This window comes from Zingiber officinale, chromosome 5A, assembly GCF_018446385.1.
Source record: "Zingiber officinale cultivar Zhangliang chromosome 5A, Zo_v1.1, whole genome shotgun sequence".
NCBI lineage: Eukaryota > Viridiplantae > Streptophyta > Magnoliopsida > Zingiberales > Zingiberaceae > Zingiber > Zingiber officinale.
The window spans coordinates 107574887-107599040 of record NC_055994.1 but is presented as its reverse complement, the minus strand read 5'-3'; the positions used below and the strand labels follow the sequence as shown (position 1 = coordinate 107599040).

The following is a 24154-nucleotide window of genomic DNA, read 5'->3' as shown; positions in this document are numbered from 1 at the left end:
ATTTTATGCAACTTTCTTTATTTTCTAGAAGATGAAGCAAAATCAATGAGGATTTTACGGAAAGAGTCCAATTGAGAAGAACCGCCAACCTCATCGATCGCCGCCGTGACAACAACTTGTCAAACCCGCCAGTAAACATTTCATACGCCGAGTCAAAGTCAAACCCGAGAGAGAAGGAGTCAAAGCGCGGCAAAGCAGTTAATTTCCCAACTTCCATCGCTATAAATTAGCTATCGTAACCGGAACTGAAGCAAGCAAATCGGTAGAGAAACAGAGGAAGAAGGAGGTTGCCGATAGCAGAGCACAGAGATGGCGAAACGAGCGACGTCATTGACCATCGCCGGGCTCGTCTTGGTAGCCGCCAGCTTCTTCTCTGTCTTGGCCGCAGCCACCACTCACGTCGTCGGCGACAGCACCGGGTGGAGGATACCTCCGGGCGCCAACGACAGTTTCTACTCCGCTTGGGCTTCCGCGCGGACCTTCGCCGTCAGCGACACCTTGGGTAATTAAATGAGAGTCGCCGGTGCAATAACTACTACTCGATTTCGATCGATGCAAATTGCTCACGATTTAATTTGTCCTCGCAGTGTTCAATTTTATGAACGCGCAGCACGACGTGGTGGAAGTGCCGATCGCAAGCTTCAACTCCTGCTCCGCGGCAAACCAGATCGGGTCGACCTACACGACCAGCCCCGCCAGCTTGTCCGTCACCACAGCCGGCGTGCACTACTACATCTGCGGGTTCCCCGGGCACTGCCAGGCTGGCCAAAGGCTGGCTGTCACCGTCACCTCCTCCTCTGCCTCCACTCCCGCCGCCGCGCCGGCGCCTCCTACTGCTCCGGCAACGGGCGGCGGCAGCAGTACGGTGCCGTCGGCGCCCGGCCCTAATAGCCAGGTGCCCGGCTCGGCCGCCGGTTGGGCTCCATCCTTGGCATTCCTCGCTCTGTCGTCCCTGCTCGCCTCTCAGTTCCTGTTCTAATTAAATATCTACGACGAGTACAAATAGGTCGATTTGTGATAGTGTTACTGGAGATGATTCATTGATGCTTGGTGCACGGCAATAATAATAATAAATTGGATTGGATTGGATTGGATGGATTCAATTGAAATGGATTAATGGATGTTAACTTTCCTCTGTTTGATTCATTTTAAACATCATTTGATGTACACTGATTGAATGGGTTGTTCGATCGATGCATGCTTCTGGAGGACCTCCGGCTCCACGCCGGCCAAGTCGATCGACGGAGGAGACGAGGAGGGTGCTCCACGCCGGCCCAACGTACCGAGGACGACGAACAGTAGGTAATATTGAGTTAGTCGATATAATTGATCCCTGTTTAATAACCCACCCGCTTAGATAATATTCAATTTATAGCAGCTATATTATAATATGTTAATGCTATTGATTAGAGAACTCGTAAGTTCAATTTAAGATGCAGATCTCAATTAGAGATGATTTTTAGTACATAAATTAATCATCACAGTACCAATTTTTAGATCGTAAAGCTATCCACGTCAGCTTACCTAAATATAAAGAATACTAATTTTTAGATTATAAAAGCATCCACACCCGTTTCTAATAATCAAAAAAATAAGAAGAAAGAGGAAAAAAAAAAGTATAATTGATGTATAATAAAAAATAATGATCTAAATTTAATAAAGTGAATGATTTACTTTAAATTTTAGAAATATAAAAAAAATGATATGAATGCTCCAATAGCTATGATTGCAATTGCTATAATGCACAACGATTATCATTTTATTGAAATAAAAAATGATACCATTCATCTTTAAATGGTTCAATATCATCGGCCCTGCGATAAAATATAGTCATATAAATTACGAGAGCATTTTACCTTAACACAATGTCCCTTTGCATGGAAAGGGTAAAATATCCAATGAGACATTTTACAATCATTAAAATTGATACCAAGACATGTGACAATCCGTGGGGGGCATAGGGGTTATCATCTTAAGTGCTATGTGTGTTGTTGATTAGAGAACTTCCCAACTGAATTCAAGATGCAAATCTTATTATTGTAGAGTTTTTAGTACATAAGTCAATCACATAAACTTTACAAAGCACAACCATGCGATATAAAAAGGTTTTGATCAGAGTATCTAGTTGTATAAGCATGTAGAAGTTATTATTCGTAGTTACTATTTTGTATTATTGATCAAAGAATATAATCATTTTCATTATTATATCATAGTAATCATGATCATAACTACTACAAATTGGTATTGGACAAAGAACTTTCAAATTCATCAAGTGAAACAGATCAAAAACCCTAAATCTTAAAGCTATACAATTCCAAGCTGAAAACACTTAAAATCCTAAATGAGAGTTTTGATTGTGTTGTATTGACTTCACCTTTTCTTTAAGATAAAATCCTGAATCCTAAGTCACACCTTTAAAAAAGTTTCCACTAGAATCTAGCCAAGAACGAAAGGGAATCTATAGTTAGACTAAAGCACGAATTTGAAAGAGCAGTTCAACTTTTGTGAGTCGAGCAATGTGTCAATGTTAAATGAATTTATCAAGTTGATGGTTCAAACTTCTGTAGTTAGACTAACCAGTAGATAATAATATTTCATATATAAGAGAGATAGGATGGAATGTTAGCTTAATATTAAAAAAAATGAATATTCAAAAGATAATCCGCGTGCCATGAATAGCCTAATCGCATTATTAGTGAATGCTCATGCACATAAGTCAGTGCAGTTGCCGTGTCCCACCAAATAATTACATATCTTATTATTTTATTAACAATTTAGACTCTTGTAAAATAATTTTAAGATTTATTAATAATTTTACAGTACTTTCATATAAAAATATATATTATTATAATTTTCTTCAGTCCTTTATTTTAAAATTGACAACATATCATTAGTAGAAAAACTTTTCTAAAATCTTAAGCGGACAATATTAAAATATATATCTTTCTCAAAATCTTTTAATTAAGATTATTTATTCTTATCTGTTAACTATCTTACTGTTGTTAACTATCTTTCTCAATCTTTCTAAACAGAATGATGTTTTTAATATACTTTCTAAATGTTATATTAAATTTTAAAAAACAAAATGTTGTCCTCAATTTTAATATAAATATATATACATGTGACTTATATTAAATTTATGTATTAATTTTTGGGTAGACTCCAAATTGAGATGAATCTTTAGTCATCTTTGGAATAAACTATCTCATATCCAAAGGCCCAAAACTAAATTAATTATTTTTTATTACTAAATTAATTCACATCATTCATTTATATTTTTCTTCAATTATATTTTAATCAAATCCAATTATTTTAATATTGTATCATTAAACAACGTCAACTGAACATTGCACAATTGCCCCAGCTATATTAGATCAGACATGATCGAAGGAGCCCCGGTTAATCAAAACTCGAATTAAGATACAAAATCATCCTCAGTTACCATTGTGCGAAACCAAATAACACCAAAGGGGTAATTGCCTTGTACTATATAGGGACTATAGATACAATTTCAATTCAATGACACTCGCATAGGAAACTACCCTTTCCCACCAAAATAATTTATTATATTTCATCAAAAAAAATAATTTATTATAGAAATTATAAGTAGGGTTTAGGGTTTAGGGTTCCTCACTTGTTCATGGAAGCTTGATTTATTATTTCTTCACGTCGTACAGCAAATTTGGCTCTCTGCTAGGCCGTAGGATCCTGGAGAACCAGAAACTCAAATCGCAATAGAGTGTTTACAGAATAATTGGGCAAAATGCTGCTGGTTTGATTGCCTCTGCCTAATATTCTTCAGTTGCATCTCCATATTTGGATCTTCGCATCCAAGCATCGTCATTTGAAATCTTTTGTACATTTTCTGAAAAGGAAATAACAAACTTGTCATTTGAATATCTCGAGGACTTACAATAACCCCTTCCTTCGAATACAAAAGAACTACCTGGAAAAGCACATGCAAAAAAAAAATCTGAGTAATGGACGTTATTATTACAAAAACGTGAACTCTAAAATTTGAAGAACAAATATTATATTGGTGTCATTAAGGAAGGTTATTGTGACTCAACATAAACACCTACAACTAAAATACCTAATGTTGGACAAAATTCACAAGATATAGCTAGTGAACCACATAATTCTAATACTCCAATCTCACACGAATAAAATTAATATTATTCAGATCAAGCTTGTTAAAGTTAAAAAGATCTTACCCAAAAAAAAGGATAAAAAATGACCAAGAGACTTGATAATGCTAATCGAAGCAGAAGTGCTGCAACTGAGAAGATTAACGACGTGGTTCCCTGGATTGATTGCTGGACTGAAATTGAGACATCTTCCCAGAGGGAGGTCCTTGAAAACTAGAAGATAATAATGATCTTCAAAAACTTGATAAAATCTTCTTCTGTCAAATCAATCTGAGGATTCCATGGGATTTTGAAGTTTGAAAGGAAGCAATGATAATTTGTAAAATAGATAGATTAAAGTTCTAGCATCTTCTCTTGAGATGATGAATTAATAACAAGAGAGATTGAGTAAAGGGTCTGAAGCCCGATATTACTCTAGGATGAAGATCTCAGGCTGCAAATTGTGTAAAATCAGGCATCTACTTGACACACAAAAAAGGATATCGAAAGAGAGGCAAAGGCATACATTTTCAAATTTATAACTGAAGACAGTGATGTGCTACGACTTCCAAGCGAGCATAAATGAGATCAGCGTTGCAATTATCTTCTGAGAACAAGAGAGAATGTTGGGAGCCAAAATTGTGCTAGAAAGGATAACAATAACTATTTCCCTCTTTAATTATGCACATAAAATGAAAATGAGCTAGACTTAATGGTTCTTCAACATGAAAGAAAGGAGGAAAAAATATAATATCTGATCATTTTCAATTATTTGTCTTTCCCTTCTCATGCATTCTTCATTTTACTTTTTGCAAATCTACCAGCTCCACTTTTAAAACTATTTTCTTCCTAATCTCTCTTCTGGTCCTCAGGATTGTTGAATCTCCCTCCTTTTTTTCTTTTTAAAAAATAAATAAATAAAAACTCAATCATATAGCCCACTACTGTTATATTAACTATTTTTTTCAGAGTGCAGGTCCTGCTTTGCTTGATAAAGCAAGTGCACATGGATGATAGGGTCCTACAAGAAGTGAGATTGGGGAAGGTATACAAATTGTGTAGCATGTTTGATTGCTCTAAGAACACAGCCCCAACAATAATGTTGAGAAAAAGTTCATGGAAGGAGGAGATCCTGAGTTGCATCACATGTGTCATTCCACAATCAACAGCATGGTGGCAGTCGTCAGCCCTACCACTACCTTGTACAGCGAGGCAGGAACCTCAACACAATGGCATGGTGTAAACATCACCGGCGTGTGCAGGCCCTTGTGAACTTTAAAAGGCAGTATAAGGGCTGGCTGGCCAGGGAAAGGGGGAGGAGCGGGAGAAATTAGGATTTTACAATGGTGGAGAGGGGAGGCCGCATCATCATATTAGCATATTGCCTCAAAATTCTAAATAAAGATAATTACATACCGCAATTCCCCTATCTTATGCTCAAGAGGTCTTCAAGAGCTCATGGAATGCCTCTTGTGGTATGTCAACAGATCCCACACGCTTCATGCGCTTTTTTCCTTCCTTCTGCTTCTCCAGAAGTTTCCTCTTACGGGTGATATCCCCACCATAGCACTTCGCTAGGACATTCTTTCTCATTGCTGAAAGGCTGAAATAAGATGCAAACAATCAAGCAGTTATATGTAAAAAGATTAATCTGAAAATGCAATTAAAAATTAATATGGAAGACAGACAGCTTGAGTGATGGCTAGTGATTATAGATACCCCTACAGACATGATTATTTCATCCGTCAGTTATGATGAAGTTGATATCCCTACTGATATGATTATCTCATCACTATTGGCTACAATGAAGTAGATGTTTGTTTCATCAACTAGCGGTATTGAAACTAACTGAATAATTGTTTATTATATTAATTAGAATTTTTTGCCACCATCCCTTAATCCTTCCAATTTAATCTATTCAACTCAATTAAATATAGAATCTACTGATCACCTTTTAAAATATTCCCAGCATCTCAATCTATTTTATCTCATTTTATCATTTACCAGAGCTCACTCTTGACTTCTCATATTGTAGCATGAATTGTAATAAACTAAGAACAATGAAGTTTTTTTTATGAATGTGTTTTATATTATGAACTAAAATTTGATGGATGATCATTAAACTAGGGCAAAAATAAAGAAATTATGCATGATGAAATATTTTTTAAACAGAGTATAATACATGATATGTACAAAAATCTTCTGATAAAAATTTAATTAAATGCAAAAATAAATAAATTATCCAACTAATAAAATGAAAGTAATTTTCAAAAAAGAGGATGCAATTTTACTGAGATAGTGCAAATAGATTTGCTACTGGTCTTGCCATGCCCGAGTCTCAATTATCAAGAATTTTTTTTTTTTACTTTTGCAATTTTACACTTTTGCCTTGCACCAAATCTGAATGGCCTATAGTGGATCCCAAATCTACCTCGTAATAAGAATTGCACTAGATATGAAACCTGAGCGCAGATCCCATCGAATCGTTTCTTCTCTCTCCTTCAGTGAACTAGATTATTGTTTAAGCCTTTGCTCTTTATTTTATTGAGATAGTGCAAGTGGATTTTCTACTGATCCCACCATGCCCAGTATCGATCATCAAGAGCAAAAAAACATTATCTTGCAATTTGATATTTTTGCCTTGCACCAACGCTAGATGGCCTTATAGTGAATCACGAATCTACCTTGTAAAGTTTGCTTTGCAATAAGCATTTGCTCTTTTTTTTTCCCAACTAATTGTTGCTTTTAACTTAGCTTAAGTCAACCCGCAATATGTTGGTGCAGGAAGCACCAGATTATCGAACCTAAGTTTTGATAATAGCAAATGGTTCAAAGTTAAGGTTTGTTTCTATTCTAACAAGACTAAGTGTGCAGGAAAGTCCTAGTTGAGGCTAGGCAAAGAAATTCTAGTGGACACTAGACAGGTGGAAAACCCTAGTTGCGGCTAGGCAAGGAAGTCCTAGTTTGAGGGACGGGACAGAAAGTCTTGGCAGATTGAGAACGTCGGGTAAAATCCTAGGGTCGAGAACACTAGAATCCTGAGGATCATAGACACCAGGCGGAAGACTGGACGAGCCGCAGTTCAGATGGAAAGTCCTAAAGTCTCGAATGCTAAGCAAAAATCCAAACAGTCTAGAGAATCGGTTTGGCATCGGGTAAACTCTTCTGAGAGAAATAAGTGAGGACGCATTAAAAATCCGAAAGTTAAAACCAGACAGTCCTAAGAATGTCAAAATACTATGTTTTTATCATGTTAACTTTGTTTTGTAGGGTATCCTTTTGTATTTAGACTAACATACTTTACAGGTGAACAGTGCTGAAGGTGCCTCAGAATAACATTCCTTGGTGGTGCAGCATGCACTATGCTTCACCTTGTCTACGAACCAGTATGGCTACAGCACATGGTAAAAGATATTGGAGACCTTGAAGTCAAAGCAACATTGGATAAAAGCTGGTCATGGAAGGAATCACACACAACAAGGGAGGCCACGCCACAATGAGGCCTTGCAACAGGCCATTGGATAGGCATTAGCAGAAGCGGATGGGAGGTGACTTATCTTTGGCTATTCAAAAGGACAAGAGGCAACATTTATAAGAGAACTGTCAGATGGAGACACCAGTAAGGAAGGAGTTGTTCTGACAGAGAAAGAAGGAAGAGTTTTTCCATTAGGGAGATGGCAGCAAGCTACTATTAAGGTCCTTACACGATAGGAGCAGGAGCAAGTGATGCAGGGAGAAGCCAAACAATGGTGGTTTGCAAGAGTCAAAGTGGGTGATGGTACGATGGATCCAGTGGCACTATAGGAGTGGTGGTAGATGGCTGCATGTGTAAAGGTGAAGGAAGTTTAGGGAAGGGTGGACATGGTTTTAGACCAATAGGAGGGTCCTTTTGATGTCAGTTTTGCAGTAGAAGATGAGAATCACCTCTAGGGATATATGAAATTGGAACTGGCAGAGGGAGTCAATGCAGGGTTGTGCAAAACAGGAAAAGAGTAGCTTGGTGGGACTACATGAATAAACACTGAATTCATGCTATGGTGGGTCAGTGGGAATACGTGAATAAAGCTTAGAGCAGCAAAGTTGTGGAAAAGAGTTGATGAAGTGACATGGAGGAGACATTGGTTAACAGGGTGTTTGGATGTTAGAGAATGCGGGTACGACACCAAAAAGCAGGTTGTAATAAAAGCTGTATCAACTAACTAGCTCTAATAACAATTCATGCAAGACAGATGTTAGAGAATGCGGGAACGACACCAAAAAGCAGGTTGTAATAAAAGCTGTATCAACTAACTAGCTCTAATAACAATTCATGCAAGACGAAGACGAGTAATCTCACACAAAAAAAATAAACAATCTTTGATAGAGAACAAAACTCACAAAGAGAAAGGTTATTCATAAATGATGATAATTTTCCATTTTCCTTTTTAAGATTCCAACTTAAATGCTTTAGGGACAAATCAAGTTACAAACTAAATTTGAATTAATTTGAACTTCTACTGAATTACACTATTGTCGCTAATCAAAATAATTACCACTTTGAATCTACCTAAAATAACATAATCTAGTAAATCAAACATTTACAAAGTCTACAACTTTTAAAAAATGAACCTTTATTAGCATTATTGTGTGCTGCTTAATCTAGAAGAAATATGCATGAAGATCGACGGTGACATAACCAATCATGCTTCATGGATTAGAATAATGGACAACTAAGAAACAATACGTAAAGAAAATTAATACAATAGGGATGACTATTTTTTGGGATGGAAGTGCAGGGTTATGAGATGAAGTAAATAATGTTTTATAGTGCCTGATAAAACATTGACTTTATAGATGATTAGTGATTAAATAAGAAAGAATATTAAAGATGATGTGAATGAGTTCAAAGACATATGATCAAGTGATAATTTCACAAATTGAATTGATTAAATTCAAAATCACGAAGGCAAAAGGGAGACAAAAGAGAAGTTTTAAATTTTGAATTACTTGGATGTTTCTACAAAATGGAGTTTACATAGAGATCGCTTGTGGGAGAAGAGCAATATAGCTAGTCCGTTAGAGACAATTTATCTCAAGGAAAACAAGAATGTATTTCACTAATATCATGTAGAATTCTTACAATATATTTGTCCCTATGGAGTGGACAACCCTCCTTATATTGAAATAAACAATAATTTTCAAAGACAATCTCCTTATTAGTCCTAAGTTCTATATATAGATGTAAATAGGTGGTACTTATCAATGGAAGTTATAACTATCTTCCTTATTCTATGCATTGCAATACAAGTGTTTTATTTCTATGCCTGTGCTTTCTTGCTTCTTCTAGAATATGTATAAATGATGTTCTTATGTGGCACCATAGGCTGATGAGGTGGCATAAGCTGATGAGGTGGCATGGAGATCATATCAATACCCCCTCCTTCAAAAGAAACCTTGTCCTCAAGGCGAAATGACAGAAATTGGGCAGCGAGTAAATCATAATTCTCCAAACTAGCTTATTCAAGAGGTCTATCTTGCCATTGGATTAAGAGTTCCCAAGATGGAAGTCCACCTTCATTTATCCGATTCAGGCCTGGGGCAGGTGTCAATAACAACTCCCAGTTGGAATTAATGGGAAATGACGATGGTTGCAAAACTATGTTAGCCATAAGCACGACATAGTAGAGAAACATAGACAACTAGATGAACTTTGGAGGAATGTGGAAGAGCAAGCTCATACACAACCAGTCCAATTTTCTTGGTGATAGTACACGGCCCAAAGAACAGTGGTGATGACTTTTCATAACGGCGCTTGGCTAAGGATTGTTGTTTACAAGGTTGGAGACGTAAGAAAACCAAATCTCCAACTTGAAATCGGATATCATGTCGTTGGGCGTCGGCACGTGACCACATACGAGATTGAGCCTTGAGAAGATTTTCCTTCAATGTGCGCAACATAGCATCTCGTGTTAATAATTGGTCTTCAGGATCAGGAATATTGGTTTCACTAGGGATGTAAGTTTGCAAGTGCTGGTCTGTGCCATAGACAATGCGGTATTTTGTCCTTTAATCCATTCAAGAAAACCCCTAGGAGGCAATGTTTTGACCATTGTTTTACACAAACAGCCCTTTTGGCAAATTCCTGGCGATATTCCTTAACACTGTGAGTTTGCAAAATAATGCAAATATGTTCATTAGGATTCTGAAATTCTGCCGGACCATAATTCTCTTGGAAGGCTTTAACTAATTTTTCTCACCCTCCAAATACACAGCAGCCACATCTACTTTCAGTTCCTCAGATGTTTGGTAATAATGAAAATATTTTTAGCTTTGAGAATCCATCCTCTAGGATCACCTCCCTCAAACTTTGGAAAATCCATTTTAGTGTGATGTCGATGTAGAAAATTAAGCTCCCATGAAGGTAATTCGGCGTCAAACTCGTTTGCATGGAGTGAATGCTGTTGCTCATCATTCTTGTGGCTCGTATCTCCCTTCGTAAGAATATGGGATTGCAATTTCAGAACAGCCACATCAGCGGCTAAGACATCTATACTATTAAGCTTGGCATTGATAACTAAAAGTTGTTATATAATAGCATTTCGGTATGAGCCGAAGAGAAGAGTGAGTTGATCGAGTATTCACCATTGTGGCAGTATGCGGAAGTGGGTAAGGACTTTATGGCTCTGATACTAAAATGTTAGAGACAATTTATCTCAAGGAAAACAAGAATGTATCATGTAGAATTATGACAATATATTTGTCCTTATGGAGTGGACAACCCTCCTAATATTGAAAATAAATAACTATTTTCAAAGACAATCTCCTTATTAGTCCTAAGTTCTATATATAAATGTAAATAGGTGGTAGTTATCAATGGAAGTTATAACCATCTTCCATATTTGTAAATAGGTGGTAGTTATCAATGGAAATTATAGCCATCTTCCTATTTTATGCATTGCAGTACAAGTGTTCTATATATATGCCTATGCTTTATTGTTTCTTCTAGAATATGTATAAATGATGTTCTTCTTTTGTGGCACCATAAACTGATGTGGCATAGGCTGATGATGTGCATGGAGATCGTATCAGAGTCCCAATAACAATAACATAGTTTTAGTTGTTTTTAAAGAAAAATCCAGTTTGATTAAAGAGCATACATGCAAAAAATAAGAAAAACAATAATAGAATATTATTAGCACTTTCAGCAATCTTAGTGAGCAATTTTCACCATGAAAGCTGGTGCTAGATCATGACACAGATGATTGTAAGTTAAAGAGACCCACATGTGAGAAGTATGACTAGTAGGAATAGCATAGTACTTATAGAGAAAAATGCTGCAGTATGTGACCTGATGGACCAATACTAGATCCCTTCCAAGCATATCATACATCAAGGTGAATTAAGTAGATAGGAAGAGATTATGAAACTTACGTCTCCCTTGCAATAATTTTTGATCCAACTGCAGCTTGTATTGTTATCTCAAACATATGTCTGCCAGGACAATGATGAATGATGAATAGGCATGAGATGAATATAAAGATGTCAAAAGCAAATCACTGCCCATTGTGTGCTTGTACCTGTCTATAAATTTCTTTAGTTTGTCCACCAACTCTCGGCCAATCCTTTGTGCCTTAAGGTTATGGACAATTGTCGCCATGGCATCAACTGGTTGCCCATTGAGGAGGAGATCAAGTTTAACCAAATCAGATTTTTGATACCTGCAATTACAAATGAGAATTACCACCAACCTTTGAATCAAGACAATTAGTATTTAAAGCACATAGCTTGTGGAATCTGATCCTTGTGGCACAAGAAGCATCATATAACTGTAGTATGGGCTTTATTTTCTGAAGACTGAATGACTAAAAAGAATTGAAATTGCAAGCTACACTTAAAAACAACAGTTCTTACACATACAAACAAGCTTCCATAACTACTACGCAATATAAACCTTGATGCTAGTAAAATGGGGCAAACAAAGCTTACTTGATGATAATAGCGAGGAGGCTTTGATGATTGTAAAATAGCAATTGCATTGATATAAATTGTTACAGTTGGTGACTCATAATTTCTTATATAAGTTTAGTTCCCAATTAAAATCTACTCAAAGGACTTAGTTCTAATTCTAACACTCATATGATACAGTAGTAGAAACCTATGATGCTAAAACTTTGGTGTGTATGACAAGGAACAAGAAATCGGAAGAGGTCACTTGCAGCAACTACACTGATTGCATAAAAATGTCCCATTAACCATGGAAATCAAGAAGGCTAAAATCAGTCCAGTTGATGTGCATAATAAACATCAGGTATTATCTGGGCCAAGGGTTCTCTTGGATCCCAATTTGCCTAAATAAGTAATACTTGACAGAATAATAGCAAAAACTCCAGCATTGACCTTTGTCATCAAAACAGGCTAAATGAAGTGGCTAAATGAAGAGAAGCTACCAATTGAATGTGAGGACAACCATGAAAATTAACCTTTGAGAACAACAGTGTAACTGACAAAATAACCAGCACTTACTCAGAATCCTCATAGTCAAATGAAGCATATCCCGATGTTATACTTTTTAACTCATCATAGAAGTCAACAATAATTTCCCTTAATGGCAATCGGTATTTCATGAGTGCTCTCTGACTGCAGAATTAAAAGAAATATCAAAAGAAACTGACATATTGCAAACTCAATGTCGATACTTTGTCCAAATACCTACCTGTCGATAAAAGAATATTCCAGCTGCTCTCCTCTCCTCTCTGAACAAAGTGTGATAATAGGCCCGACAAACCTAAGAATAAATTAAAGCAAAATGAAGCTCTAAATTTCCCATATAGAATACTTTTGCTTTAAGCAAAACCAGGAAGCAGAGCTTACTCAGTTGGAATTATAATGGTGGCAATGACAGTAGGTTCCCAACAAGCAGTGACACGTTTTGCAGCAGTTGAAGGAAGTGCAGCAGGATTTTGAACCTGTATCTTACTAATAAGAAGATAAAATTTGATGTTGATGTTGTTAATCATATGTTATCAACTATAGCAGAAACTCACCTTCCATCTGAGAACTCAAATATGTAAGGTACAGTAGGTATTGTAGATATGATCTGAGCTCCATACTCCTACAAGAGGACAATGCAAGTAACACTAAGATATAACTTAGAATTAGTCAGCAAGAAAATCGGTAGACCATATAGCATCTGAAAATTCCCAAACAAAGAGAAGATCAAAAGTAAAAAAGGATAGGAGCATCTTTTTAAAATAAATAAATAAAAAGGCAAACTATGATAGTTCAATAACCTTGATAATACTTGCAATCCTAAGACTTCAAGTATAAATTTGTTGACCTACATCTATCTTCTGTCAGAATTATCAATAAAACATAATTAAATAAAAAATACAGGAGATATTTTTAAGCATCTTCAAGATCTAATTCAATGTACGAAATCAACATTAAACTAACAATAAACTTCCTTTGTTCTTTCTAATTATCTTTGTTAACAAACCCCAAATGGTATGTTGCTCAATATCTTGACCTATACAAGTACACAAGTAGACAGTAAGCAATTTGTGAGTTCTCTAACATACAGAGCCTAGAATGTTACAAACAGGACATATTAAGAGTGAAATTGTATACTTGCTCAAGCCGCTGATGAAAGACATCCATGTGAAGCAAGCCTAAAAAGCCACACCTGAAAGAGAAGTCATAAGATTCAGAAGTTGCAATATCCACTGTATTGTCAGGTTATGATAACTTTCACGTGCAAAAAAAAAAAAACAGCAATAGAGGGATCAACTAAAAACTCCAGCTATTTAATACACAGAAAATGATCACCTGAAACCCATCCCAAGTGCAGTACTAGACTCTTTGGCGACTGATACACTTGCATCATTGCAAGTTAATCGCTCTATTGCATGATTGAGAGCATCAAAGTCAGATCCATTAGCTGGATAAAGCCCTGAAAAAACCATGTGCTTTGCAGGCTTGAAACCTGAAAAAGATAAGTTTCATGAAGAATAAGAGACGTTAAATCAGGTGATGAATTTAAGAAATACAATGGATATTAGAAACAAGCATATGACAGACAAAAAATGACTAAAGAACAGCTACATCAATATGGCAAAACCTGAAAGAGGTGTAACAGTGCTTTTGGCATAGTGCAGTGTATCACCAACCCGTGCCTCCTTTGTAGAACGCATCCCACTAACAATGTAACCAACCTGTCCAGTAAATAACATTCCAGTAGAAGTAAGTTCTGGATGCATTATGCCAACATCTAATATCTCATAACTTTGACCAGTTGCTGCAGAAGCAATCTTGTCCCCTTTGCGAAGAGTGCCATCAACCACAGCAACATGGCAAATTACGCCTTTATACTCATCATAATAGGAATCCAACAAAAGCATTCGCAAAGGTGAGTCACATTTTCCAGGAGGAGGAGGTATGCGCTCTATAACAGAAGGTAAGACTTGTTCAAGCCCTTGACCAGTTTTTGCAGAAGTTAGAAGGGCATCTTTTGGATCAAGATCAAACAATGACTTCAACTGAGCTTTAACACGCTCTGGATCAGCAGTAGGTTGGTCGATTTTGTTTATCACAGGGATTATACTTAAATTAGATTCAAATGCAAGATAAAAGTTAGCAACTGTCTGTGCCTGAACTCCTTGAGCAGCATCAACAACTAAAAGCGCACCCTGGCAAGCAGCAAGAGATCTCGATACCTCATAGCTGAAATCCACATGACCAGGAGTGTCAATCAGGTTTAATAAATAAGTAGGTGTCATTTGTGCATCAGAAGAATACAGGTGATCTACAACATGTCTATGGAACATAGCTGCTGTCTGTGCTTTGACTGTTATGCCCCTCTCCCTTTCTACCTACATACAAATGCCAAAAGGTTGAAAATCAAATGCCAGGACCAAAATAAGAAGAATTCATAACCAAGTGTGGATTTGGAAAAGATGGCCTTGCTACAAAATGTTACAATTTACTTTTCACTATTCCAAAATACCTTTAGATATTGTTCATTTGCTACAAAAATCTTCAGGGATAATTCATAAATCTAGCACGAATATTTATGATTTTGAAACAACTCTACCCCAAAGAAATATATAATCTATTATTTAAATCTTCAAAGTATTATTTTCATGAGACCATAATTAGCAAATTTGGTCCATAGCTATAAGGATTGTCCAAGTTGGATCGGTATCGACAATGGTTAATCCATTTTTTTGAGAAATCAACATAACATAAAGATTGAAGGGAAATATAGAAATTTGATATTAAAAATAATTAGCTACAAATTAATTAAATTATATTAGAAAATTACTGGAATGCATTAAAATTTGATTAAATTGGATGATAAAATGGATAAATTGAGTTAAAACTAGGTAAGATTGAGATGGCTTTAAAAACCTTAACTGATTTAGCCTTTCCTTTCATAGGAAGGAGCCCTTGTCAGCCTATTAAATTGCTTGCCTTGTCACATCTCAAGATTCAAGGATCACTCACTCGTCCTTGTCTACTTGTAAACCTCAATATTTCACATTTTCACCCATCTTTCTTTTTCACACTATGATTGAGTGAGATTTTGGAGTGAGAGTGAACACGATAACATCCTAAAATTCATCTTCCTTCAACTAAAAAAAATGATTTGAATGTAGCTAGAAACCTAATTGATTCATATGATATTGAATATTAAGTAATAAAAATATGATTTATTATTGATTATAATCTATTTTTCTTATTTACTGTTTTTATATCAATAAATGATATTATTTGTATATTACATTATTAACAATCAGCTATGTATAAATAGTCATTTTTGTAATATAAATACGATTACAAAATTTTAGAACATTTGTTGTAATATAAATATTTTATTATATCTTTCCTCATATTTTGTTTTCCCTACCAATTTCAATTTCAATGATCCTACCAAGCTGATTCAACCGATACTTGAATTTTTAACTATTAAATTGCAACTGTGATACAATTTTAACAACCATCCATGCAACAACATAAATCCAATTGAGACATTTTTCTAAGTATGTTACATATCAATTAAAAGTTGCTTCAAATGATTTTAAATATATTCATTTTATTTTTTTAATAAAATTTTGGGTCAATCTATAATATGATGTAAGATTTATCAAAGAGGGGTTATGAATTGCATTAAGATTGTGATAGATTTATTACAAAGTTGAAAATGTGTCTATTGATTAAAACGATCAACATATATTGTGATGTAACATTTATCAAAGAGAGCTATGAATTGTGTTAGTAACAGATCTATTACAAAGTTGAAAGTATGTGTATTATAATTAAAAATTAAAGTTTTGTACTATATTTGTTAAAACCTCAAAGTTTATGCTAGTTTTAGACTTTAACAATTAACCCAAATAACAACTAAGTTTGAAATGACCAAGACATGTCTTGATACGATCACATTAGACCAAAAAAAAGATTGATAGGTCTAGCAAACCAATTCTAGGCTAACTCTGTAAAGCATAGCCAACAACATCGCAAATATTGAATAAAGCGTTATGTATAGCATAGTTCAAGGAACAAATTTGCATTAACTGTTGATTCAGAATTCAAACATAATCAGGTGCTAAATCTGATTTGATTGATCATCAGAGAACTTTTAATTCCCATTTTAGACTAAAGTCTTAATCAGAATTTATCAAGAATCTGTGTGAAATAGCAAAGCCTGACCGCAACTAGTTAGATCCAAATGGTAACAGATTTGATTTTGGTCAAAATATATCTGGGATCTATCAAATAAAAAGTAAAAGGTTTAAGGAGAGTTAACACACCATATAATTTTATAGAAAGAGAAAACTCACAGTAAGCTAGATGGATAATAGTACTCAGCTAAAGGTCCATTTGTTTTGCATAGAATAATTTTTGTGTATATTCTCCAAGGAAAACTTCTATAATAGAAAATCTATTATTTACTCTTCATTGTGATATATAAAAACACTTTCCTTTTCTAACCTTTCTTCCTTCCATGGCTAAACTAAAGTTTTCTCCATTCTGGAAGCTGCTGCATCTGCAGCAGCAGATAAAAGATAAGGACAAGGTCAACTGCTCGAGTTAAAAAGATGTAGTTATATCAGACTTGGGGAGGTGAAACCTGAAAGAGAACATAGCGAGGGGCGGGAGTATCAACGCCATGCTTCATAAGAACAAGTGGGAGGAGGCAATAGGACGAGTGGTAGGAGGAGGCAAGGGCATCATCCCCATAGTTGGCAAGAGAAGAGTGGGAAAAAGTGGTGGCGGGGCCAAGTACGAGGAGGTGGATACCAGCCCTATGTCAATGCGGATGGGTGGAGTGGAGGTTGCAGAGATGAGCGGAAGCATTAGTCCCATGGTCAACATGGAAGAGCAAGATGGAGGTGGTGGGTGCAAGTTAGAGGAGGTGGCAAGGGTGATATGGATGAGGTAGTGTCGTCATAAAGGAACTCATACACGGTTCATAGAGGGATTAAAAGTGACACACGGGCTCAAGGAGACAGAGGAATAGACAGTTCATTTGGGGGAAAATAAGCTTCGTTCTAAACAAATAATGAATTCCACAAGTTACAAGCGGAAATAACTTTATCCCAGAAAGTACACGTTTTTGATCGACTAATAAAAAATTCCATTGACCATCATTTTACATCTCACCAAAACAATAGATCACTAGATACCCTAAAAAATGATTAGGAAAATATTCATGTGAAACAAAGTATGCAATGAGCCACAAAACATTTTCCCGCCACAAAATAATAATCTAAAATGTGATCAAAAGTTCAAGAAATTGGAGAAGAATATTTTTACAATTAGACGATCGGTCATAGCCAGTCCCAAACCCGGATAAAAGAGGAGGCGTTAGGTTGCCGGCCTGAATTAAAACTATGGCAAATATTCAATGAATAGATCCATTAAACTATTGTGCTAATGCTAGGTTGTTCCCCGGAAGGAACGAGTTGCAAGGTCCTACTGTAACGTCTCGGCAAGGACCGTTACATCTCCAGAACTTGGGTGTAATGCTAAATATGTAAGAGTTTGCGTTATAAAATCCGACTGTAACGTATCAGCAATGACTACTACATCTCCATGAGAACTTTGGTGTAGTGTTAAATAAGCGAGAATTCTCACACCATAAGTTGGAGAAAAACAAATATAATAGGAAAACGAATAATCTAAGATTTGGAACTTGGAACATGAAACATAAGAACTCTCACTGGTAAATCAATAGAGGTAGTAGGTACGATGATTAAGAGAAGAATTAGTATTTTATATGTACAAGAGACAAAATGGGTAGGCGAGAAGGCAAAGATGATAGAGAACTCAGGTTTTAAGTTATGGTACACTGAAAAGAGTAAAACAAGAAATAGAGTAGCTATTATTGTAGATAGTTCGTTAAAGGATGAAGTTGTAGGAATAATTAAAAAATGAGATAGAATTATAACCCTTAAGATAATAGTAACGAAAGAAAATATGAACATAATTAGTGTATATGCACCGCAAGTAGAATTAGATGAAGCTACCAAATCAAAGGTTTTAGACAACTTAGATGAAATATTATAAAATATTCTACCAAATGAAATAATTTTAATAGGAGGCGATCTAAATGGACATATCGAAGTGAAAAATGAGGAATATAAGAAGGTACATGGGAGTTATGGGTTTAGAACAAGAAATGAGGAAGGGAAAATTATATTAGATTTTGCGATAGCATATGGCCTTATATTAGTTAATACGTTTTTTAAGAAAAGAGAAAAACACTTAGTCACATTCAAAAATGGGAATAATAAATCGCAAATTAACTTTCTTAGGATTAGGAAGAAGGATAGAAAGATTTGTAGAGACTGCAAAGTCATCCCTGGAGAAAGCTTAATCACCCAACATAAGAGTTATGGGTTTAGAACAAGAAATGAGGAAGGGAAAATTATATTAGATTTTGCGATACCATATGACCTTATATTAGTTAATACGTTTTTTAAGAAAAGAGAAAAACACTTAGTCACATTTAAAAGTGAGAATAATAAATCGCAAATTAACTTTCTTATGATTAGGAAGAAGGATAGAAAGATTTGTAGAGATTACAAAGTCATCCCTGGATAAAGTTTAGCCACCCAACATAGGTTAGTAGTGTTGGATATACACTTCAAATATAGTATCAATAGAAAAAATATATATATAACTCCTACAATTAAGTGGTGGAAGTTAAAGGATGGGAAGCAAAATAAATTTAAGGAGAAGGTAGAAGTACAAGCATTAGGTGAAATATACGATGACTCTAATACAACATGGGATAAGATAGTATCAAAGTTGAAAATAGTAGCTAAGAGTATACTCGGTGAGTCAAAGGGACATGCACCACTAAGTAAGAAATCTTGGTGGTAGAATGAGAAAGTACAAAAGAAAGTGAAGGAAAAAACGAATAGCTTATAAGGAATTATATATTTGTAAGAACGAGAAAAACTTTAAAAAAATATATAATAGCCAAGAAAGAAGCTAAGAAAATAGTAAGTGAAATAAAGAATGAAACTTTTGAACGATTATATCAAAAATTGAATACAAAAGAAGGGGAAAGAGACATTTATAAAATAACTAAGTGAGAGAAATGAAAACAAGAGATCTTATCCAAATAGAATATATTAAAGATGAATGTAATATGGTATTAGTAAATGATGAAAAAATAAAAGAGCGATGGTAGAGGTATTTTCATCAACTTTTTAATGAAGGTTTAGATAACCAACTTAACTTATATAATTTAAATAGATCAAATGAGTATACAAATTTTCATTTTTATCGTAGAATTCGAACTTTAGAAAGAACAAACTTTAAATGGGATGCAAAATGAAAAAGTCATTACAGGTATGGAAGTGCATAGGAAAACAAGGTATTGAATGACTTACAAAATTATTTAACATGATATTGAAAACGAAAAAAAATGTCTGATCAATGGAGGATAAGTACTCTAGTTCCCTTATATAAGAATAAGGGAGACGTACAAAATTATGTAAACTATAGGAATATTAAACTAATGAGTCATACCATGAAATTTTGAAAAAAAAAAATAATAGAAAAAAATTAAAAAAGGAGACCACAGTGATCGAAAATCAATTTGGATTTATGCCTGGAATGTCGACAATAGATGCTATACATTTTCTTAGATAATTAAGTGAAAAATATCAGGAGCAAAAACAAGATCTACACATGGTATTCATTTACTTAGAAAAAACTTATGATAGAGTCTCAAAAAAAATTATATAGAGAATTCTAGAAAAGAGAGGTGTTAGCGTGACATATATTAAACTAATTAAGATATGTACGAGAATATAACAAACCAAAGTAAAGACTTCGGGCGGAGTAACTGAAGCATTTCCAATAAAGATAGGGTTACATCAAGTCCCTATTTTTTTACACTAATTATAGACGAACTCACTGCGCACATTCAAGACACAGTATCGTAGTGCATGTGTTTGCAGATGATATTATTTTGGTAGATAAAACATGTGAAGAAGTAAATGCTAAACTAGAATCTTGACGGGAAATACTAGAAGGAAAAGATTTTAAACTTAGTAGATTAAAGACAGAATATATAGAATTTAAGTTTAACAATATTAGAAGTAATGAGACAATTGTTAAGATAGGAGAGGACGAGTTGCTCGGAACCGAGAGATTTAAATATTTAGCATCATTTTTGCAAAATGATGGAGGGATTAAGAGAGATGTCTTACATAGAATATAAGCAAGATGGTTGAAATAGAGGGGAGCGTCGAGTGTTTTATGTGACTGTAAAGTACCTCTAAAACTTAAAGGTAAGTTCTATAAAATCGCAGTTAGACCTGTTACATTATATTGAGCTGAATGTTGAACTATGACTCGAGCACATGAGCACAAGATGAAAGTTGCAGAGATGAGGATGTTAAAGTGAATGTGTGGACATACGAGGATGGATAAAATAAGAAATGAAAGCATTAGAGAGAAAATCGGAGTTGCATCTATTGAGGAAAACTCTGAAAGATACATTTAAGATGATACTGACATGTACTTATACGACCAATAAATGCTCCAGTTAAGGGTAAAATAGAAAATGGATACATGATTTGGTAATTTTAAAACTACCGCGATTTGATAGTTTCAGAAACTTACCTACGTGATTCGATAAAAAGCTAAACAATGGGTCATCTAACATGGTTCGATAGCCCCCACACTCCTAGTTCACAGTCTACCACTCCTTCAAGTGGATCAACCCTGAACAACCTCTAGTTTTCTCCTTCTCAGTCAAATCATAAAGGTAGAAAAACCTCTTACAATGCACTTGGGAGTTTTACAATGAAGCATGATAAAAAGATAATTACAAAGTGCTCAAAATTGCTTGAAATATAGCTAGGACATTAACCTTCAATCTTCCATCAACTTCTACTTTTATAGCTTTCTTTTAGGTTGGCTACCGTTACTACTCAATGCCCAATCAACTATAATTGATTGGTAATCATCATCAGTAGATTGGAGTACTGTTGTAAGTAGATCCGACCATTGCTACTTTATCAACTAGGATTTGTCATCAGTCAACTCGGTCGACTTAGCTATTCATCAATTTGTTTATTAGCCATCTAGCCTCAATCGACTACACTAGTTAATATTACCGCAAACAGGTCAGAAACTCCAAATCTCTTGGCTGATTTGAGGTATAGGGTTTCACCCGTTGACTAATTTAATCCATCAGTCAACTGGACTAGATAACCACGAAAAAACTATTCTATTCGATAGTTACTGCGTCCACAACTCAGCCATTAGTCAACTGGTGTTCAATATCAGTCGACAAGTACTCTAACTTTGATCACTTCTAAGGTTGAATCCACCTATATTGAGATCTACCCTCGCCTTACATTTTTTCTCAACACTCAACACTCAACTCTCAAGAAGTTATACTTTCACCTTGAAGTCAACTTCCTTCAGGTTCACATCCTTTGAATGCACCCAAGCCCTCAGCTCCTCTCTGTGTTATTCTCCACACTTTTGACTTTAAAGTCTGCTTCCCCAACTTAGTCAACAAGTACTCTAACTCTGATCACTTCTAAGGTTGAATCCACCTATATTGAGATCTACCCTCGCCTTACATTTTTTTCTCAACACTCAACTATCAAGAAGTTATACTTTCACCTTAAAGTCATCTTCCTTCAGGTTCGCATCCTTTGAATGCACCTGAGCCGCTCCTCTCTGTGTTATTCTCCACACTTATGACTTCAAAGTCCGCTTCCCCGAGTTAGTCACTCTCCAACCCTCCATATCTTGTGGTCTTTCGGATGTTCAACATCATCCTGCACAGATCTCCACGAACCTCAAGCCATCAAGTATCCATCGACCTTGGCTACACCAAGTTATCTCTGTGTATTCCTCCAAGTACTATAAGACTCAAATACACATCAAAATCAAAAGCAATTTCAACTTAAGCTCTTTGCCCGCATATCAAAACCTATAATCGTTCCTGATCACCAAGGAGGCAAATTGCACCAACACTAGCAACCCCAAGTTCATCTTTCAATATTCTGATGAATGCATTGATGTGCGTGAAAAAACACCCAACAAGGGCATTATTTGCAAAATGGAGAAAAACAATCAACTCTTCAAGTTTAAGCTACACTCTTTCCTTGGTGAACAATGCAGAAGCAAATAGTGCATCCGGCAACAGATATTGATCATCCTATCTCCTTTATATAAAGCTTGACAGCTTTAATGGTTTCATGTTAATATTTAGAGTGCTGCTCGACTAAAACAACAACCTGCGAGCCAACTGAAGCCATATTGTTCATTTGAAATCGAGAAAATCTACAAATAATCCAAACTTTTTTCTATCATTGGGTCTGCAAAAAACAACACCGCCGCAGCTAAACTCGTAATTCAAGCATCCTAGTCCTTTACAAAATCAGCCAGGAAATACTTATCGTGTTAGTCTCCAAACCTGAAGCTTGTCAAGGTACTGAGGTTGGCCGTGTCCCTTCCTGATGGTGCCCGTAAGCTCCAAAAGCCTATCTGCAAGTGTGGATTTTCCATGATCGACGTGGGCGATGATGGAGAAGTTCCGAATCCGTTCGGGCGGGTATTGGCTCAAATCTATCCCACCACCTCGGCCATCATGGCGAGACTGGGAACAAAATTTGCGTTCATCCAAAAACATGAATGGATAGATCTCTCCCGACGGATCAAAACCCAGCAAAGATGAAGGAGAGATTGATGGATAGGGTCGACGGAGAAGATACCGCCGAAGCTTTGACGTCAGCGCTCTGGAAGATCGAACCAGAGCAGCCATGGGAAATTGAACCAATCACTTTTCCTAACCCCCGATTCGGCTTCGATCCAGTTCGTCGTCAAAATGGGAGGAACATCGGCAGCTGGCGCGTAAGGAAAAGGTTTAGGGTTTCGGTCTTCACTTCCCTATCCACTGAGTTCTATACAGTCTATACATATTACGGGCTCAAATTAGTGGGTAAATGAATCAAGCCATCCATTAGAAAAAAATAAAAATAAAAAATAAAAAAAAAATGTGGAACCGCCACATCAGCGGCCCCCCTAGAGCCGGTCCCACGGATATGGAGGGAGGTAAATGCAGGTACACAGGTGGAAAGTGCATAGCGGAGACGTTAACCCCAGGCAGTGACACCCCGGGGATCGACCCCTGGACCTTTCAGCCGCAGAACCATGCACTCCCCATCTGCGCTACGCCCTGGGGACATCAAGCCATCCATTAGAGCATCCACATTGGTGGGTGTTATAACACCCACCATCTTATCAAAAAGTGTGAGACTCACATGCCACATATACATCATATTAACACATTTATTCTCTCACATTCATTTTAACAACCACCTTCATTATTTGTTGGATCCATTGTCCATTCATCTTTATTTTTATTATAATTTCAATTATATTTACACAATTTAAATAATTATTATTTAAAATAATTAATAATATTATTTTAAAATATATTATTTATGTAAAATTAAAATATATTTATTTAAAATTAAAATAAATAATAATATTAATAATTTTATTTA

At 35.7% G+C, this 24154-nt stretch overlaps 2 protein-coding genes across 4 annotated transcripts; one reads left to right on the top strand and one right to left on the bottom strand.

Annotated features, from left to right (window-relative positions):
• Positions 1 to 250: 250 nt before the first annotated feature.
• Positions 251 to 1103, top strand: LOC121983114 (mavicyanin-like). Its single transcript, XM_042536086.1, has 2 exons — positions 251 to 502; positions 588 to 1103. Exons 1-2 carry the CDS (start codon positions 310 to 312, stop codon positions 977 to 979), a joined length of 585 nt encoding a protein of 194 aa, XP_042392020.1. The 5' UTR covers positions 251 to 309; the 3' UTR covers positions 980 to 1103.
• Positions 1104 to 3341: 2238 nt separating this feature from the next.
• On the bottom strand, positions 3342 to 23548 carry LOC121981350 (translation factor GUF1 homolog, mitochondrial). Of its 3 annotated transcripts, none has more exons than XM_042533815.1 (12): positions 23062 to 23548; positions 14224 to 14974; positions 13932 to 14088; positions 13734 to 13788; positions 13151 to 13218; positions 12978 to 13082; positions 12820 to 12891; positions 12630 to 12743; positions 11684 to 11824; positions 11538 to 11597; positions 5544 to 5730; positions 3342 to 3865 (listed from the first exon to the last, which is right to left on the bottom strand). In XM_042533815.1, exons 1-11 carry the CDS (start codon positions 23407 to 23409, stop codon positions 5565 to 5567), a joined length of 2037 nt encoding a protein of 678 aa, XP_042389749.1. In that variant the 5' UTR covers positions 23410 to 23548; the 3' UTR covers positions 3342 to 3865; positions 5544 to 5564. The 3 variants fall into 3 exon arrangements, with proteins under 3 accessions (XP_042389749.1, XP_042389751.1, XP_042389750.1); XM_042533817.1 differs by having other exon boundaries at positions 14224 to 14970; positions 23062 to 23306; XM_042533816.1 differs by having other exon boundaries at positions 3820 to 4361.
• Positions 23549 to 24154: the final 606 nt, after the last annotated feature.

Coding starts and splice junctions, on each gene's coding strand:
- LOC121983114 (XM_042536086.1), top strand. CDS start 310: ATGGCGAAACGAGCGACGTCATTGACCATCGCCGGGCTCGTCTTGGTA. Junction 503..587: donor CGCCGTCAGCGACACCTTGG/GTAATTAAATGA, acceptor TTGTCCTCGCAG/TGTTCAATTTTATGAACGCG.
- LOC121981350 (XM_042533815.1), bottom strand. CDS start 23,409: ATGGCTGCTCTGGTTCGATCTTCCAGAGCGCTGACGTCAAAGCTTCGG. Junction 13,789..13,931: donor GCACTTGGGATGGGTTTCAG/GTGATCATTTTC, acceptor CTTCTCTTTCAG/GTGTGGCTTTTTAGGCTTGC. Junction 12,744..12,819: donor GAATATTCTTTTATCGACAG/GTAGGTATTTGG, acceptor TTAATTCTGCAG/TCAGAGAGCACTCATGAAAT.